This window comes from Balearica regulorum, chromosome 2 (genome assembly GCF_011004875.1).
Source record: "Balearica regulorum gibbericeps isolate bBalReg1 chromosome 2, bBalReg1.pri, whole genome shotgun sequence".
In the NCBI taxonomy this organism is placed as follows: domain Eukaryota; kingdom Metazoa; phylum Chordata; class Aves; order Gruiformes; family Gruidae; genus Balearica; species Balearica regulorum.
In genome coordinates, this window is record NC_046185.1 from 50,095,757 (window position 1) to 50,116,587 (window position 20,831).

The 20,831-nt window shown below is 39.0% G+C and overlaps 1 protein-coding gene across 9 annotated transcripts in view; it reads left to right on the plus strand.

Annotated features, from left to right (window-relative positions):
• The window catches only part of CHST9 (carbohydrate sulfotransferase 9), a 99,699-nt gene that overhangs the window by 36,901 nt on the left and 41,967 nt on the right, over window positions 1–20,831 (plus strand). Inside the window, exon 4 of one of the 9 annotated variants that reach the window (XM_075744192.1) lies at window positions 8,633–8,715. The exons of the other annotated variants lie outside the window; for them this stretch is intronic. Within the exon in view, the coding sequence (XP_075600307.1) occupies window positions 8,655–8,715 (61 nt within the window). The 5' untranslated portion in view covers window positions 8,633–8,654. The remainder of the gene's footprint in view (window positions 1–8,632; window positions 8,716–20,831) is intronic. 9 annotated transcript variants of the gene reach the window in all.

The following is a 20,831-nucleotide window of genomic DNA, read 5'->3' on the forward strand; positions in this document are numbered from 1 at the left end:
GGACTTCTTTTTTCAAATCAGCATGGGTTCAGCACAAAATGTTTCTGGTTTATTTTCTCTGATCTGGTGCATCCATAACTTAAATCTGTTCAATGATTTGTTTTATTTTTACTATTTTTATATACAAGTGGGTATAGTTCATTATCTTGTCATGCTTACTGAAGAAAAGTGTTTATTCCTTATCAAGAGTTAGATAGCTTCAGCCGTGCTTTTAACTTTTCATAATAAATAGATCTTAGGAAGTATTGCAAGTGATGTAAGAGTTAGAGGTTGACAGACAGAAATATGCTTTGTTCCTTTTGGCTAGTAATTGCAGGTTTGTTCTCACACACCCTTACTTTTTATATGGAGCAGGAGGAACTTGAATGTAAGAAGACACTTTGAATATTTAAAGATTAGACTTCTGGTAGCTTAGCAGTTGGTTAGCCGACAATAAAAAAAAACAAAAAACAAAAAACGGTGTTAAACTTCGCTCATAGGTACTATGAAAATAACGAAGTGTGAAGTATTTTTGTGACTACTTATAAAACCAAACAGCAAAAAATGGGGGTGGAGTTAAGCACAGACGCTTTGTTATATTATAGTGCATTCTTCATGGGTTACTGGGCTTCTCTGCAACTTCAGAGGAGTGTAAGTGTGAGGGTATGTAGAAACAATGTAATTAAAGTGCTAGTCTTACTCTTTTTGTGTCTCCAAACATAAATAGTTTGTGCATTCAATATTTTGGCACCTTAAAAATATATAATTTGGGTAAAATGTCTTAGTAGTGATTCAAGCTTTCCATGGCATTTGAGATCTAAATCATCTTAAAAATCATCCCTGTGTTTAAAAGAAATCTGAGAGGCAAACCCCAAAGTTCATGTTTTCCTATACATGGAATGTAAAGTTCTTAGATCGCTAAATTCCTCGTTGGATGTTGAAACCTCAGAATACAAATGGGATTTTAAGTCTCCTCCCTTTCTTTCCTTTAGAAGATGGTGGCACACCCCTTTCCCTTTCTGGGGAACAGCTAACTCATAGCATCATAGGTGGCTTTCTTGATGTTCAGTTAGGTTTTTTCCTTGTTTTGTTTCCCCCCAACCCCCCAATCTTACTTATTGGCACAACTTTGATCATCTATAAGGGATTGCCTATATTGGAAAGTTTGCTTCTAATTTATATATATCATTTATATAGTTGTCTTTTTGCAGTACTTTATTTTTCAGAGTTGGGTTGGTTTTTTTTTTTCTTCTAGATCTTTGAGTTCTTTCCATAGCAGCAGTAAAACTCTTGGCTTGGAAGAATCTGCTGGACACTATAGGAGTCTGATGATAGCATCTACCTACAACAGGCATATTTGATTTTCAGCAGTTTCAAACATTACCTTAAGATATTAACAACATAGACATTGATTCTTTAAATTTGGTTAAAAGGGTACTTTTAATTAGACTGACTCCTATTTTGATGTTTTTCACTTAATAGGTGCACCGATGGTTGGATGTTACTATAGCCCAATACTTCCTAGAAAAATTGAAACCCTTTGCTCCTTCTGCATTCTCATTCCTCTGAATTACAGAATTGCTAGAGAGGAATACTGAAAAAAATGTGCTGTGAATCTGAAAAGCTATGGAGAGAAGGGAAGCAGCAGGAGAAAAATAGCACTGTAGATATGATTAATTAAGTTAGTGATCAGTGCTCCTTTAATAAACATTTTGAAGATGTATAGTCCATACTATGACCTTCATGTTTTGCAATTAACAATAATTGAATCTAAAGTGTGTTTCAAAGCGTGTCCTAAAACTTGTATTCTTGTAGAGTACTCTGGAGATAAAAATCTTTTTGCATTTATTTTACTGTGCAGAAGAAATCTTTTACAGTCCTTTGCTTCTTAATAACAAATATTTGTGGCTTAAATTACAATCGTCAGTTCAGACTGCAATTATTCTGGTTTGAACAGTAGTACATGGCCATCAGAGCTCAAATGCAGTATCTCGAGGCCAGATCTCTGGAGCCAGTGGAACGGGGGTTGTTTGGATGGAAAGTACAGAGGGATGCTGTCAGGTGGAACCAGAGTGGAATTCAAGTGGAATGAGTTTTCCAGATCAGGAGACATATTTCATGAGGAATGAAGATAACAACGGTTGAGAAGGACAAACTGTATTTAAGAAAATTCATTTTCAATTAAGGTAGAAGAAAAGAACCACTTCTCAAACTTGGAGCATGCCAAGACATCTGGGTGTTGCTGTAAGATGGGCATAGACTGTAGCTCTGGAAAATAAACTTGTGGTATTAGCTGAAATCTTACTCCTGTTGCAGGACCATAGAACTTTTTGAGATGTTGAGTTGCGTGCACAGAGCCAGGAAGACAGGAGATGTTGAGGCTCTTTTGTATATCTGAGGAAACAACGAAGGGAATAGACCTGAAGTGTACTGTAAGAGAAATGGGAATCTTTTAGACAAAGCCTAAACACACAAAGGAAGGACTTCACTGAATGCATTGTTACAGGAAGCAGATTTTGTTTGATTGGTTAAATGACGAGTATAAAAAGCAACGAAGTCAGAAAGATGCCTTGGTGATGTCCACGAAACAAACAGCCCCTTTGCTGAACAGCAAAAAGTTGAATATAAGTTGTGAGATGAGAAACGTGTCGTGAAAATAAGGTATCATTTCTTATGTGGAGACCTCAATGTGCTAGATGTTACCACAAAATTGAGTACTTGCAGGTAGGACATTAAATTGTAGAAGTGAGCACTAAACCTGCACACTCAGCATGGTAGTATAAGGAGGTTTGTACCACGTAGCTGAGTCTGTAGAAATTTCAAGTCAAGTCTGGTCATTCAAAATACCAGCAGTAGGGCAATTACTCACTAATCACCTCATCAGGTGAAATAGTAGGTGTATATGTTTAGGTTCTTGAAGAACAGCTGCTCATTAGGAGAGAAAGTAATTTCAATTAGCTTTAAATCACTCTCACAGATTGGTATACTTTTTTTGAGGAGCCACTGGCCATAAATTGAGCAGTTTTGGAGGGCTGTGTAAGTTACTGTAATGTTCATGGGCTACAGAAGACTCCGTGTGACACATATCTACAGCAGTGCTTCACTGGTGTGGTTCCCCATGTCGGGGACTGTGGCATGTGAGGAAGTTATCTTGTGGCTGGGGAGAAAACCATCCACTGCTTTATTGTATTTGGGGATGCTGAGGCTGCAGCATATGTGTTCTTCACTGAATTTGCCCTGCGTACTTTATTTAGGGTACCTTACAACAGGATGCTACCTATTTAAAATACTGCCACAGTTCCAAATACAAATAATAGAAGGGACAGATGGCAACTGTTTTGAATTTTTTTCAAGCACTTAAAGCAGAGCAGCTAATAAACACAACAGGATCCAGGTGTCTTGTCTACTCCGATCTTTTGCCCCTTTGGCAGTGCTGCCTCTTGACAAACTGGTGCTTCTTGGGAAAACAACTTGGGTATCACTGCACCTACTCTTTGAAGTGCTCATGCCATCTCTATCTCTGCCATCCTAATGTCTTATTTCTGAGACAGCTATCAACAGCTACAGGAAAGTATGGTTGCAGGAAACCTGAATTTAGTAAATGAGATAAAAATCTGCATGCAAAGTGTTAAGATTCCTTTCTCCAAACCAGTAAATCCTTTCCAATAAGAGCCATGTGTATTGGGTCTGGGTGAGATGGAGTTAATTTTGCCCACAGCAGCCCTCGCAGTGCTGTGCCGTGTATCGGTACCAGCCAGGTGTTGGTAACACACCAGTGGTTTGGCTACTGCTGAGCAGTGCTGGCACAGCACTGTCCTGGTTCTGGCCAGGATGGAGCTAATTTTCACAAGGAGCCAGGACAGGTGAGCCAAGTTGGCCAGGGGGCTATTCCATACCATGTGATGTCATGCTTACTATAAAAGGGGGCTAGTTGGGGAGGGGTGGGTTCGGCGTGGCTCCGGGATAGGCTGGGTGTCCAGTCGGTCGTCGTGTTGGTAAGTTGCCTTGTGTTATCACCTGTTGTATATGTTCTGTTATCAGTACTGTTCTTGATTGTTTCCCTCTCCCTTGCCATCCCAGTAACCGGTCCGTACCCCAACCCACGAGACTTTGCCTTTGTTTTTCCGTTCTCCTCCCCATCCCGCCGGGGAGGGGTGAGCGAGCGGCGGCAGGGTGCTCAGCTGCCGGCTGGGGCTGCACCGCCCCACGCCGACCACCCAGGCTGTCTCTCTCCAACATTCCCCCTCAGCAGTGGGCTGGGGGTGGCCAAGATCTTGGGAGAGGAGACAGCCAGGACAGCTGACCCCAACTGACCAAAGGGATATTCCATACCATATGATGTCTGCTCAGCAGTAAAAAATAAGAGAAAAGAGGAGGAGGGGGGGGGGGGGGCATTCGTTATTTATGATACTTGTCTTCTGGAGCAACTGCCGTGCGTAGTGAAGCTCTGCTGATGGGAAGCAGAGAATACATCTTTTGTTTTCCTTTGCTTCCACATGCAGCCTTTGCTTTTGCTTTACTAAACTGCCTTTATCTTGAACCATGAGGGGTTTTTTTCCATCTTATTTCTCCATCCCCTTTTTTGCTGAGAATGGGAGAGATAGAGCAGCTTGGTGGACACCTGGTGTCCAGCCAAGGTGAACCCACCACACCATGTTTAGCTCTTCCCACCCATTAATAACAGTGCTACTGAGGTGTGGGAGAACAGCCCCTAACTTAGCATTGTAAAACTTTTTAAAGTTTTAGCCTGGATCCAGGCTAGTTGCCCACTGTACTGGCAAGAAGATGGAATTGTTCTTTGGCTTTTTAAAACTCAGCTGACCTATCAAGTACAATATGGTGGAATCAATGGACGAGGCAATTCAGGAAAGGAAGGAGAGGGCAAATGGAGGGGTAAGCTCTCAGGTGGTTTTCTCTAAAGACAAGGTGGGAATGGAAACCTAGGAAGAGAGTGTGAAATTAAACAGTCTGTTTGTTATCTGTACTGTAGGGGTTTCCTTGTGTTGTACATAAGCATGCAATATTTGTTCCTGTTACATGCTACCAGACCAGATGTGGGATATTTCTTAGTGGTGGTCTCACAAAAGCCTCTTTTTTTCTTTTTTCCTGTATTTTGTCAATGTTAGTACATTACTCCATCATTCCTACTTTCTTGCCCTGGAACTTTAATGCTGCTTTTGCCATGCTGTGGCATAATCTTTATTTATGCTCTTGATTGAGGCATCAGGACATGTAGAGAGGTATGTTTCACACGATGAGTGTGGCAGCTGTGGTAATCAGACCACCGGGCATAATAAGATTTTTTTTTTCCTTCTGGTGAGATGTAATTACCAGAATGGATTTGTTACCAGCTTCAAAACTAAAACTAGACTATACATACACAGCTATCCTTTTTAACACTTATAAGTGGGATGTTTTGGTATACTTTTCCTACATTAAAAATGACTGTGATAAGTTCAAAATGAAGGCTTTTATCTAATTATATCTCATGAAGAAAGGGTGTTTTGTTGGTTTGTCTGTTGTTGGGTTTTTTTTTCCTCCCCCACGTGCCTGAAATCTGAAGTATAGGGGAAAAATAACTTGGGTAGCAATGTGGAGTTAGTATGGTTTAAGAGCATTATTAAAGCAGAACTACCAAACCAGAAAGCATAGTCCTGTAAATTTAAAGCAGTGCCACATTTGTTCTAGGTGGTTTTCTCTCTGAAGAAATGCTTGATCTTCTAAATGAAACTGAACCTCTTCTTCCTTGAATGAATTTCAGAAAAATGTTGTAGTGTCAGAACAATATATTTTCAAGATTTTAAACCAAATAGCTTTCCATTGATGGAATAGCTATCTGGTACACTTACCATAAAAACCAATGCCAGAGGTATGGGTCCTCATCAATATGACTTTAGTACAGTGTCAGCGGCAATGTGTATAAAAGTGTTTGATCAATAAAACATTTTGAGGTTGGCATGTTACACTTTTAAAACCAAATCTAACTTATTTTTTTTAAATCTGACTAGCGATACCTTTATATAGTTGTATGTAAAATAGTTTTCATATGGGGCAAGTCACTTATGATTTGTATACATTTGTGTTACTTCAGGCTGCAAAATTTACTTAAATACATATGAAGGGTGCAAAGCAACAACCAGGTTGCTTGGAACTAGATACTTGGCAACTACTCTATGTTCTAAATTGCACCCACAAATAGGAACTTCACTGTGTTGGAGCCACCTTGGGCTAGCTTCAAGCAAGGTAATTTGTATGGAAGTAGTAGTCTTGCTGCAGCATGAAATAATTCAGGGTTTACCTTACTTCCCTAACTATGTAGTAGGCATGATTCAACTTTAGTGTAATATTTCAGTCTTTTGAAATTGCTACTCCATCTCTGTGTATACCAAGCAGAAGGATTTTTGAACTGCCGGAATTTTTTTCCCCCTGGTCAAGACAACCACCGTATCATAAGCTACTGAGCCTGTATTGCGTCCTCTTCATCTTTTCCTGAAACAACTTAACAGGACATCATCTACTCTCTTTGCCTTAACTGACATGGCTTCTGGCCACTTCTGCAGCGTGGAAGAGCAGCAGTTCTTCACTGTATGTGTCAGGCAGCCAGTCTTAGCTTTGTGCAGATGTTGCATGTTTTCACTCAATATTTTTGAATGTCAGTATCCAAAGTAAAAAGTATTACCTCTTTCTGAGGTTTTTTTTTAATGCTATTTGCATCTGAGAATTTGACCATGGAATGATGTGAATATCTCTCTAACATTAGGCACTAAACATAGCCTAAGACAACAGAAGACGTACTGTGAACCAGACAACAGCCTGATGCTTTTGATGCTCAGTTTAGGTGTCTGTAAACTGGCCATGGTTTCTAAAGCTCTCTTCCCTCTAGACTAGAGAGCTTATGCTGTCATGTCCCCGACATTCTCTTCCTAGCTTTGTTCACTGTGGCTCTGCTTATTCTGCAAGAGCAGCTGCAGTTGTGTTTCAGACCTCTCCAAACATGAGTGGGGGAAGGCTTCTGTTACAACAAGTTCTCAGCTGACTTTTCCTCATATTTGCTGCTCTTAAAGGCAAAGTAATTTGTCCTTGATCAAACAATCAAAATTATTATGATGACGTCTACCAGCGCTAGCCTAGTTTCTTGCATTGCCTGTTTGGTTTCATTTCAGCCGTCTCATAGGAAAACCTGACTGCAGTTAGGAATCTTAGACCAGAATGGGTGCCTGCAGATTTTTAGGTTCATTTTGGACAACAACATTTTCTTTTTCCTTGAGGAATAAATAGAATTTAATATTGGTTGAAAGAAGCTCTACTTACATTTTAAACTAACCAGTAGACACTTCAAAACCCAAATGACATAAACCCAACTTTTTAAAAAATCTCTACTTAGGCACTTAAGAATCCAGTGCTTAGTACTTCTGAAAATGCTGATTGCAAACTTCTTTACACCTATAAAGTTAGGGCAGAAATGAAAGTTTTCTTTAAAAAAGGAAACTCTGAAAAATCACTTACTATTCCATACTACAGACACTTTTGTGCTGTTTTTTGGCAAGACATGAATGCACTGCAGTGATGTCTTCCAGAAGTATTTTCCATCCGTTTTTCACATAAAGAATCAGGAAGAGAACTGTTTTCAGTAGTTATTTGGAAGGCACCAACACATTATGTAGCAGGAGTTAAAAAAAGGGTCCAGTGTCACTGCTGGTCTCAGTCATTTTTGACTTCTTAATTCTGTAAAGACTACTTTCATTATGGTGTAGATGGTACTGTCTGCACCCATGTGTGTTTCCTGTGATAACCAGTATCCAAGCCAGGAATCTGTAGTAGAAACTCTGTGGTGTTGGTTACTGTCACTTTGTCAAAGCTCTGTGTTTGCTTTCAGGGCAAAACTTCACAGGCAAAAGGCTTACTTTCCCCAGAAACAAAAAATATTTGCCAGTCTACACTGACATTCAGAATTTTTGCATTTCAGTGGAACGGATGAATTAGGTTGTTATGAGTGCCCACAGCACTGAGTGTGTGCTGCTGCTTATATGTTTTTAAAGGCTACAACACAAATTTCCAGATGAGCATATATACCAAATATCGAAACTCTCAAAGCTGATCCTTTTTGTCTTCAGTGATGGAGAGGGCTCCTACAGAGATGGGATTTATTCTCATCCACTTGAATTACAGTGGTTATCAGTACTCCAGAATTCTTGGAAAGTTATTCACGTGGGGTCCTTTTTTTTTTTTAGGCCAGTCCTTTGAGTAAGGGTGCTATATTTCAGCTATGTACACCAGCTTCACAATGTAACTTGCCTTTAATTCTGTGTAGACAAGCTGGGGCAGACTGGAAGGGAAACAATGTGGCCTGTCTTGCTTCAGTTCACTAATGTGATTTAAGCTATAACATAGAGCATTTTGCAGATTTTTAAATGGGGAAGCGGGTTGTATTAAAGACCTTGAGAGAGTTGGAGAGCTTCATCCTGCAATCTTTGAGTAAAATTATGAATGGCCTTGTCTGTGCTAGGATTTTGTGTCATGTTTTCCAATTCTGATGAACGACTGCTACTCTCTAGGTAAAAAGAGCCATTTAAATCACATCCCACTGTTGTGCTCCTTAACCTCTGTTGTTACACAGAACTTTCCCTGTCAACTCATTGGTAACTCTTCCTAGATGTGGCAGATATGCGAGTAGGATGTCTGCAGGGGTGAGTGCCTATGTCTACACGGTACCCCTCAGTGGGGGAATGTGGACTGGTGGGTATGGCTGGTGGGATTTCATCCAGTTGTTTTACTCGACGAAATGCATTTGTGAAATGAGCGTCTTGTGTTACAACATACTAAAGGCGTAGAATGAATACAAATTTATATGCAGAGGTGTAAATCTTCACATAAGCTTATACCAAGAATCTTATAAACAGTATGCTAATTTACTTAGGTACATACGGTATTTTTCTTCAAATTATATGTAGTATATATGTTTCTGTTCAATTCGCTAAATATTCAGTAATGGTCTCATTGCTGAACTATTTCTAATAAAGACATTCTAGTGTCTTTAAAGCTCTTCCAGCAGCTGTGAGGCTGAACATTGGACCTCAATTTGAATTCCTATTGTGCATCTTGGTTATCCAAAAGGTCCACGTTCCAAATGAAGCTGTACTATGCACCATGTGCTGCTAACTGTAGACTATGCTGGGTTTCTTTAAATTATTTTTCTTGTTAATGCATATTCTGAGAGTCCTGATTATTTTTTTAACACAGCTTCTCCAAGGTAGTTTTCGTGTCTCAAATCTACTTGTTCCTCATGGCACTTTTTAACAAAGAGAAACATTAAGCTTAAATGAACATCTCTAGGTAGCCTAGCAACAGGATGTGATTAATAATACCTTTCACCTAACTGTATGCAGATAAATGTCTGAATGTGAAAGCAAATTCGGAACTGGTTGGACAGAGCCTGGCAGTGCAGTGAGAGAGAAAAGGTAATATGATAATATCTTGTGATCTTTGTTAAAAAAAAGGAGAGAAAAATAAAAGATATATTTAATGGGTTGGATCTGCCTTACAGAGTAAAATACACAGCATAATGGATTTTTTAATAACAATTAAATGCTGTACTAAGAAAGTATAAATGCCCTTGCTTCTCATTATTGGTTATCATCACTAATTTACCAGCCATGCTTTTTCATATGTGGGAGATCAGAAACAATCAGTAGTAATTACTGGGCCATCACAGCTAAAATGAAATGTGGTATAAGCGAAATGTAGTATAATTTAATATACAGTTAATGGCTTTATAGTACCATACCAGTGGTTTTAGGCCTGAAATGGACTTTTGTACTGAGTGCTGTACTTTAAAAATGTACAAAACATTGGACATGGCATTAAGTTTATAATTAAAGTTTTCCAGCAGAGAAATGAAGGGGAAGTTGCTATGGACATTCAGTGTTAAATGACACTGCATTATTTAGCTTTTCCTTAAAACTTTGTGTGTGTGTGTGTATATATATATATATAAAAAAAAGGAATCAGAATTTTATCTACATATCTTTGAATTTTATATATTTATAAAAGATTGGAGATATTTACTTTTCAAGCACTCAAAAGGTGTTAGAATACGAGTTGGCCCCACAAGCTTCATTCTTTCCCATTTTGTATTCATTCCATATAAAGGAGAGACACTGTGGGAGTAGGGTGAATATGGGATTCATTGTATGCTCTTTCTGTAATAGTGGGAAATTGCTGTTTGTATAGGAATAAAATGTAGTAATGTATTTGTGTGCTGAATGTATAAGATCTGGTTATCTTGGGACAATCCCATGGACTGGCATGAAATCATAAACATTTGCCTTTAGAGAAGAAATAACCTATTACAATGCAGAAGCACAGATTTCTGTCCTGCACTTCAAAACCTGCAAAACCTTTTTTTTTTTTTCTATTTTCAAATTACTTAATTATACTGATTGTGCACGTCCTTCTGTGTAAAATCAGTAGAGTTGTTTTTTCCAATTCATTGGCTAGTATATATTTCTATTTGGTGCTCAATGGCAAAGTGAACCTTTCAGTATATTACAGAAGTTGCAAGGTAAATGCTATGAAAGGTTAGCTGTCGACAGTACTCCTTCTAACTGTCTTGATGCATTTTTATGGGCCAACATTTACCAGCAATCATTTCAGTCTTCACTTATTTTTCCTTTATACAGTTTAGTGCCTGATGGTATTCCAGGTTTTGTTGCTGAAACAAAGATTTTCTGCATTTAATAGGAAATTTCCTTTTTTGTTCCTATTTGGTAGCCAATTGTCAAAGTATGATTGTTCTCCAGAATTAGGAATTAGGTCTATTTAAGTCCTAATTCTTTTCAAAGTAAAGTTGCTGGTTTTTTCTGTAACAGCTGCCACCTCCAGTTGTTGCGCAGAGATGTTGGTGTAGGTGTGTTATGGTGGTTTAGGGGTGTAGCAGGGGATCTCTGCCTCATACCCCAGAGGGTTGCCCCTCATGAGCTGAAATGCCCTCCTGCAACATGTTGGGCCCCAGTATTTGGCCACTGTTAGAGCTGATAGTGTTCTCTGCTGGAAAACTCCTTTTGTAAGACTTCTCAAAAAAAAAAAAAAAAAAAAGCTATGGTTTGATCTTGTACTCCTTCCTTGGTTAATTGATGTTCCATCTTTCACCTTTTAATCTTCACCTGAATCCAATTGGGACTTGGCTGAGTCCAAGAGCAGTACTCTCCCCCGTACCACCTGCTACATCTCCTCTCAGTCCCCTGTGAACTTAGTGGCTCTGCAGCTCCTCAGCCATCGCGGCTGGAGTGGGCAGCAGGAGGTGTGACAGGACCGTCATGGTTTGTCACCATCAGGCTTGCAGCTGGTAATTGTCAATTTACATCAGAGCACTAAATGATGGGGCAAAACACTATTAAATGCTGCCTAGCATTCCTCCTTGTGCCTTCTTGAGTATGGAACTGGAAGCCATTGATCTTTTTATCAGTCACCTACAGTTACCTATTGCACGGCAGGCATTAATTTGGTTGCCTGGTATTCAGTGTAGTGTATGTGAGAAGGTGGGCTGACCGCATGATGATGACACAGACATACAGGCACGTCCTTAGTTCTTTCTTCATTTAAACAAACACCAAACCCATCATTTTTGAGGGATTTCTCTAACATGGTCTCTAACATTTATTAGTAGAGAGAGAAGAATTCCTGATTAGCAAACAAATACCATCCTTACTCTTGAGGTCTGAGACTCCTCTTTTGGACATTACTGTAAGTTGTGTCACTAAATTACCTGAGATAATTTAGGTGTCCTTATTTCTCTAGTATTGTTGAATGAAGTCTCTTTAGATCTCAGCTTGTAACCTATCCTAACCAATTGGTTATGCAAACAGCTTTTGATGCTTTTACTTCTTCAAAATAGCATTGAGCAAAGATTGTTCACAGAACTAGTTTGACTTGTATCTCAGGTAATTATTTATTTTCTGAGAATTGTGGCTTCTGGTCAGTGCAAGATATTCATGCAGCTGTTTCCCAACTTTACTGACCTAGTTTGCGTCAGCTGTGCTTGTCTGAGTCTTCTACCCTTTAATACATTTGTAGGTTTTGTGTTGAAAACCACCAAACAAGAAAAGAAGGAAACTGAAATCCCCCATTCATTCTGGACTGCTGTTTCAGGGCAGCATTTGTTTTGCTGGTAAATCACATTTTCAGCTCAAAGAAGAGAGACTTTCATAGGGGGTTCTGTAAACTTAAATGAGATCAGAAGTGATTGTTTTCAGACAAACTTCATTTTCCAACCATTCAATTTTAAGATGGAGCACAAGTAACAAAACAGCTGTGCACTACAATTTTGCAAATGCGTAAGATTTTGTTGTATAATGCAGCTCTGAAATATAGTAAGCCTACGCAAGCAAAACGGTTCTGAAATTAAAAATGACTAATGTTTAAAAAAAACTACATATGGCTTTGCGTTGACTAAAACCAGATAAGAAAATTTTTCTGTGCAGTTCTTCACAACCTATTGTATTTGAATAGGTAGCTGCAATAATCTCAATGAAATAGACTGTAATTAAGTTCTATGCCCCCGACTAATTTCTAATGAAAGAGTAATTACATCTTTATTACAAATTACCTAGTCTAAATTTTCAGAAGTCATGTGAGACCTGGAATGCCTCTGTCTCTTTTGTAACTCAACTGAGACACCTCATAGGAACCTCTTTTTGAAAGTGCTGGAAATCCTACCTGAATTTTGAGGCAAAGTGGTAAGTGTGTGAAGCCGCATCCTTTCTGCCTTTCTGTGTGGATCATAGTTGTAGGTCTTTTTTCTTACAGAACTGAAAATGATGAGGAGATTTATTTGGCTGAGAAATGTAGAGGGGAATTTTGAGTGGGATTTTTTTTTTTCTTTTTTTTACATTCTCAGAGCGCGTGTGTGTGCCTTGCCCCTCTCTGCCCTCTACCTCAGCTGTCAAAACACCTTAGCTTGTGTATCTCTGGCTGGCACTGAAGTGTTCTGTACTTCCATCCAGGAAACAGGTGTCCCTGTGTTTCACCGCTGTGTTGCAAAATAGCCTTGGGATCCCTATGCTGTTGAGACGGTATTGCACCAGCCAGGAGATCCACTTCCTAAATTGCTTGTTACTGGGTAGCATGACCCCACACTCCATGTGTATGAAGTAGCAGGAGACAGAGCTGCTTGTTTCCTTATATCTATTCAAGGGTCCACTGGATCTATTTGATGGTGTAACACTTATGATGCAATCATTAATCTTAATATTTTCATTCTTGTGGAGGTCAATGACATTCATAGCAGTCTGAGCAAATCCATTTTGTTCACTGAATCCTGTTCAACATACCCACAGTGTTTCTGGATGGCCTTGCGGAGCTTTCGGTTTCGTAGATGTCTGAAATGTTGAATGTTTGTTTCTTTTTCCTTAGAGTAAGCAGAAGTGGTTTATTTAATAAAAGGAAAGGAAAAAACAAACAAGAGAGAGAATGCAAATACAGTGGTTTAAATTGCTTGTGCATCCAGTTCAGACTGAACACTGCAGTTCCTTTTGTCACTACTTGTTCACCAGCATTTGCTTTATTATGCCTTGATTTCGAATGTTCCTGCACTGTATTCCCTTTTATTTGGTGTATTTTCTTCTAGATCAGTATCTATCATGATCATTTTTAATATCATGATTTTTTTAATGTCTTAAGAGTCAGATCTCTTTTGACTTTATCTCTTCAGTCTTCTATCTCCTCTTCCCTCCCCAACTGTCTTCACATACTTCTTTTGCTGAACACTTCCAGTCATTTGTTCTTGTTGCTGAAAATCCAGCTCCTAGTCAGAGATTCTCTAACTGGCCTTCAACAACAGCATCCTTCCACTGCCAAGAGGAGAAGCTATTTTTTTCATGTGAAACTGAATTGGCAGATGTTACCCTTTCAGTTTGTAACGATTTATTTTCTTTATTTTTCCTTGGCCATTTGAGAAGCATCAGCATATTACTATAGTGTGGTAGTGGTGGGTAGGTGGTGTTCTGGACTACTGGGCTGGGTTTGGGGGTTTTAGAAGGGTATTTTTTTTTTCAGGTGGCTTGGTTTTTTGCTTTGGCTCAAGGAAAGTATACTTAGGGAAAAATGCTCTAGCTGTACTCAGTAAGTCTTCAAGTCCATTGGGACTTGCAAAATGACATATTAAAAATATAGTTCTTAACTATCAGCTCCATTTGATTGAGTACAGGTTCAGTGGGCAAAGTTGACATGCCTATTTAAAACAGAGGCCCCCAATTCCTTTTCTTTTGATCTTTTTTGGTGACTGAAGAACCTCTACTTGGTCTACAGTGTAGAGGATAACATCTCAAACCATTTCTGCCACTTGCAGGTGCGGAGGGGGATTGTGTACATGTGAACTTAGTAGCAAGGGTTGAGTAAAACAGGGAGGTCACACAACAGGTCCTCCCGAGGAATGTGAAAAACAAAGCTCAAGAACCCAACAACAAATAAAGAGAATGAGGAATATGGCTGAATGCTGGTCAGGAGGCATAACAGAAAAAGGTGTGAGAAGAACTGGCTTGTGCAGAGCTCGAAGCTCCTCAGCAGCACCAACATCCATGTTTTGTATTCTTGCTTCCTCCATCTGCAGGAGGCAGGCCCTCAGACCTAATAAATGAGGCTTGTGATTCACTGTAGTTGATTTTTTCCTTCTGTGAAGCTTGGGCTTAGCTTGTGACACTTGAGTAGACCCTGAAGTCAAGAGGGACTTTTCATGTGGTTAAAGCGAAGGGAGTGCTGAAGTGCTCTGGCTGGTTGATTTGTACTCCTTGCTGCAGAACTGAGTTTTAGCACATGCAGTTTATTAAGGTCAGAGGAGGCAGATTTAGGAACAAATTTGCTATACCTTGGCTTTTATTTCTGGGCTTCTTTCCACAAACTGTATCCCCATTGTGCAGTTGTCTCTTTTCCCATGGCAGGGTCCATTTTTGAGAGTGTTTTGTGACTATAACTGGAAGAGCTAGTGAAATTAGAACCATAAAAAGCAAACAAATGATAAATGCATTGAGAGGTGGAGTAAAGAAGATTATTTTCCTCAGCTTTAATAATGGAACTGTAAGCAATAAGACAAATAGGCTTAGAAAGGATAAATTCTAGCCAGATTGCTTTTTTACCTTTGTGATAAGATTACAAAATAAGCAGATGAAAGGCAAGTGATATAATATGTGCATTTTAGTAAACCTTTTGATACTATCTCATCAAAGCATACACAAATAACTGATACATGTTGACTTGCATAGAAACATGGTCACACAGACTGTAGATGAGTTGAAGAACTGTAAATAATGAGCAGTGATGAATGGTGATGAATTGAGACAGGGTGAATTGTACTAATGAGGCTCTGCAGGAGTCAGGATTTAAGCCCAAGTTATTATTCTTTAACATCTTCATTACAGCATCTTTTCAGCATGCTGTTGATTTCCCCCCTTGTCAAAAATGCCAATGAGGCAAATGAGTAAAATATTGGCACCTACTGGGACTAGCCCTGGGCAGAAGACAAAATCACATATTTATTAGAAATGCTCAGACCTTAGAAGTAAGGAAGCTAAAGAACACTTTTTCCTTTTTTCTGAGGAGGGACTGACCTTGCTACTAATGCTGACGGCCATAGAAAGGTGTAGTGAATAGTGGATTAAACGACTGGGTGATTGAGGAGTAGCAGCAGTGTTCAGCTGGGTTCCAGGAATCCTTAAATTAAAGGGAGTTTAGTTTTCTGTCAGGGATGTTTCACAAGTTATTGAGCAGCTTCCTAAAGAAAGTTACTTAAAGCTTTGCTGCTTGAGACATCCCATTCTGCACTAGGAAAAAAGCAATAAATTGTGTTGAGTGAAGGAAGATGGTGTGAATAACTTCTGTCTCTATGGTCTTTGTCTACAGGTCTAACCCCCAGATAGCTGGCCAACAGTGTCCTATATAGCAAGTGTTGCCCCCACCCCACCTCTCACCCCCAAACCATCCTGTCCTCCTTATCAGGTCTCATGCTACGAGGTATGACACCCTATAGCAGGGCCAGGTATTTGGTGGTCTTTCTCTGGTGTCTACACCTCCTTTCTTGAAGATGAATGAAAGGGAAAATGTCAGCACATGTTTAGTATTTTCTACACGCTCTCTGCAGCACGGCAAAAGTGTTTGTCTGTGTTATGAAGAATGACCAGGAAATAACTTGGGCTGAATAACCAGTTGTGGAGTGCTGTTGCTCAAAGATGTTAACAATAATGTAGCAGAATGTCTACAAAATGATCCAGTACTAAATGCCATCAAAGCAGGCAGGAATGGATTAGGCCTGCTCTGAATTCTTTTGTCAGGTTATTTTCACTGAAAAGTGCTTTTCTTGTTAAAATCAGCACTGCTGGAAAAATGGGGGGTTTTGACAGATTGCCACCGAGTGTTGAAATAATGATTTCAATTTTTCTGCAACTTGTTTGTATCTTCAAAATATTATTAGGCAATAGCTAATAATTCCCTTATAAATCGCATAATGCGTAACATAAGGTGAACACATAATGGTGTGTTACAAGTGCTCTAAACAAAAGCCTGTGTGAATCTGTCAATGGTGCAATAATCAACACAGTACTGGCTTTTTCCACCTAAATGTGTCCCTCCTGGGTTGTAATGAAAGGTTATCTCTTGCACCTAAATAAATGTGTACAACTGCAATTGATGTCTCATGAAATAATGGAAAATTGAAATTGGCAATAAAAAATTTCTTAAAATTCTCGTATGGGATACTGTGGAAATTTTTTTTTATTATGTCTCCTCAGTTTCCGTGCCCAGAAACCAGCTTGTTTAAAGTTTCCTCTGTGGATAAATTATGTATTTCAACTAGTTCTGAAATGACTGTTTTACTTAAGTTGGCATATAGACTATATTGTCTATGCACTGGGAATTAAACAAGGATATCAAAGGACATAGCAATAGCAATATTTTAGCCTGAGTTTAAGAAGAGAAAAGGGCAAACCAGTTGCTGCAGAAATCTGAAATTGTAAATGTAGGCTTTCAATTGCCTAAGCATCTTGAGGAAATTCTAGGTTTATTATTACAAAATTAATCAAAGCAACTTTGCTATCCATTTTTGTGGCAGTTGTGATATGGATATCAGCCTGAATAGCGATATGAATCTTGTATGCAGGCAGTAAGCAATTAATAGCACTTCTGTACTAAAAGTTTGGGAAACAGAGTTGATAACTTTTCTCTAGCGATGAAATGTTGCAGGTTCTTTCTGCCACTTCTTGTAATTAAGCCTGTATGAGATGTAATTAAGCCCTATTATATGTGTCTCACGCTGCTGCTGCTTGTCGTCTTAAATCTAAATCTAAAGTAAAAGAAAAACAAAACTGGTTTCCTCCACGTCTTTTAGGTTGAGTTGGAGCAGTCTTAACAAAATGATTATGAAATTAATCATATGTGAAAATATAGCTTTAGTTTTGTGTATAGCTTGAATTTAGAAAAAGGAAGAAAACACAATTAGAATAGTAAAATATGTGAATTGCATGTAGATTACGCATCACCATAATGCCACAAGGAAACTAAATAATTACTTTGAAAGACTGGCAGACAGTGACAACTGTTTTGTATTCGAAGTATATCCGATAGTACCGTACACTTCTACAATTTAGATTGTGAAACAAATGATTTGTTTTGTGATAATTTACATTGGCATCATTACAAGCAGTTGTTCGATGACTTTGTAATGCAAACAACTTGGTGTCTAATCCAATAAATTAGCATGAACATTTTTGCTTTATTTTTTCATGGATATTAAGCCAGTTATCATCCACTGTCATACCAACAGCGGGGTGTGACTGATGTGGTCCTGTGGTACATTTAACCCTTGCATCCTTTTGAATTTTGAATACCATCTCTTACAAATTTGGTACTGCAGTGTGTTGTCTATGAGGCTGCTCAGCAAATAGTGTCCTGTATTTATAGTTTCTGAAGAAAATAGTGTATACATTAACGCATAGGCTAGTTCTTTATCTTAAGGCTAGAGAGGCTTGTGAATGAGATGCTATTTGAAATAAGCTGGAGTAGTGGCATACAACCAGTAGTGATCAATGTGGACTACCTGTTTTCTTGAAAGTGCTTTGGAAAAAGTCCTCCCAGTTCAGTTAAGTAAAAGGAACTGGCTGTGTTCATTTTGGTCTTGGCTATTAAATGAGAAGTCAGAACATCCAACAGAAGAACAATTATTTCTTGAACTAAAGCTATGAGAGCAAATGGAATAATTTTTCATGTTAGTGCAGAGCCAAGCCCAGTGTAGGGCCACAGCCTGATGAGTGTCATGGCTCTGGTGCACACCTTTCACCTGATCTGCTTTTGGTCATCTGGAAGGTGCCTCGTTCCCTGGACATCCTTGAAGTATCTCCTCCCTTGCAGAATATGCTGCAGAGCCCTGGCCAGAAGCAGCATCTCCAATTCAGCCCCACAAACTCTGCTCTCCCAGCTATATCTAGATGTCTCATCACCTGGGTTGTGTGGTGGTAGTCAGCCCATTTGCCTGCCTTGCCCCGTCTTCCCTTCTATTAAACCAAGTTTGGAAATGACAGGTTTACGTGATGTACCAGTAGGCTTTCCTAAAGCAAAAAAGAGTTTATTCAAAAAAGAGAGAACATGTTATAAATAACCTACGGGTATGCTTAGTCAAGAGTAGGTCACCTGTCTTCTACAGTGGAAGAATTAATTAATACATATTAAATAATGCGTGTCCTTGTTGTAGATGACTCTGGGTATGGTGTAGAACCTGTTTTTTCTGGTATCAGTATCCCCAGCCTCCACCGATCGCTTGTTTCTGCGGTAACTCATCTCCTCTAAGCACTTAGGTGGTAATACAATCACTAATGAGCCCATGTGGATATGTATAACACTTCTGATAAAATTAATGCAGTAATCGTCAAATGTTCGGTGATTCCATAGCATCTGTCACACAGTGCCCCTAGCCACGCCGTAGTGTAAGTGCTTAAAAACAATATTGGAAAATGTGGTTTATCAGGAAGCCACTAGATGTACAGATTTACCATAATTCATTCCAAGCTATGAAATGAGGATATAGGATAAATAATTCAGTAAAATGAGAATAATCAGGTAAGATTAGACCCTTGATACATAGAAGCATGAAGCTAACAAATTAAGTATGATACCAAAAGATTATTTGAGGCTAATACTAAATACTGCTTTATACATTTATATATTGTGAATATCTGCTTTAGCAATGGGAAATGAGTTAATATACAGATGAACTAGTACTTTGGATTATAATTGAGCTTTCACTACAGTCAGTTTAGTTGTCTGTGTTGCACATTTTCTTTTTAAATACTCATTAGTTCAGGAAATTAGAGAAGAGAAAGAAGCAGATAAGATGCTGTATTTTTCTTCCAGTCCCCTAAGTACTTTAAACCTTTTCACGTCAGTGTTTTTCCTCTTGAATCCTGTACCAGCATCCATCCTCAGCTCAATAACCGTACCTCTGCCGGCAGTTTCGCCGTTCTTACCTTGCGGGGCTCTAGCCCGCCTGCTTGCTCACATCCCCGCACCACAACTTAGCAGTTTGCTCAGAAATCCGAGCCAAGGTAGCACAGCTGTGCTGTGCCAGCCCGGGGCCTGGGATCAGAGGCAGCTGGATCCCGAGGAGCAGGGTTACAGTACTGCCTGTAGGAAAACATCTCCTCAGGTCTTGATTCTCCTGTTGCTTAAATAGAAATAAGCACAGAGCCTTGGAGCAAGTCAGGGATCTTTCTGAGAGAATATTCTCCTTCAGAAAAAAATGCTGATTCAGTGTAACTGTGAAACAGTGTGTGGGAAAGAAAGTTTCAAATTAATTTTCTATTTAAATTAATTTCTTTGGAGAACTGTGTTGACATTATTGTTTTGACATCTACTGAATAAAAGGATCCTTTCTTAGTTTATCTGAATTTGTCAGAGTCCGCTGCCTAAGAAAAAGGGATAAAATGTTTTGAAATTATTTGGAAGTTTCAGCTAGTCATAAGTACTTTTTTAATTATAAAATCATTGTAATCTCAAACTATTCTTCCTGATTTGGAGCAGAAAAGTTTTTGAAAAACCCAAATATTTCCCAGGATAGGAAAAGTGTTTCTTGGCTCTCAAGGTAACTGATAATTAGGAACATAATACATTATTTTTAAAAATAAATGAAGACATCGAATCTGGATTTTTGTCTAGCAGATGAAAAGAAGATTAGAGACAAAATCTTCTGCTGCCTTTAAGAGGAAGGAGGAAGATAAGGCATGTATATGCAAACTCCAGAGCTAGGAGGCTCAGAAAGAGAGGAGTCTTTCTTCTTATGATGATGGAAAGAGGAAAGGTCAGCCTTGGCTGTGCTCATTTTCATGTTATAGCTTCATCCCAGAGCATTTCTGTCCAGCGTCCTGTCTTTTTTTATGGATTTGAGTATTTGTTCTCTTCTTGCAAATTAAATTATGCTTTCAGGCTTACTTACATAGGGAAGAAGAATAACAGCACAAGGAAAACTGGGTCACCATGAGCCTGTTTGTGATACAGAGACTGACAATTGGGAAGATAGAAATGAGCAAAAAGAAGGATTAGCAGATTTGGATCTGGAGTTCTGCCTGGCAATTCCCATCCAGGGGTGTGGGGATGCCTGGGGTTGTCTGTGCTGGGCTGACCCAGCAAGGGCCATGGCTAGAGGGGTCCAAATTGGTGTTTGCAAAAGGAAATGGGTTGTCTATGATGGGGCTGTTGATACGCAGGTAAAATCACTTAGCACAGTGTCTAAAGCCACCATCCTTTCAGGGGAAAAAGACAAATCTTTTGTGGTTACATAAATATTATGGGATCTATTTTAGATTTTGAACGAGGTCTAT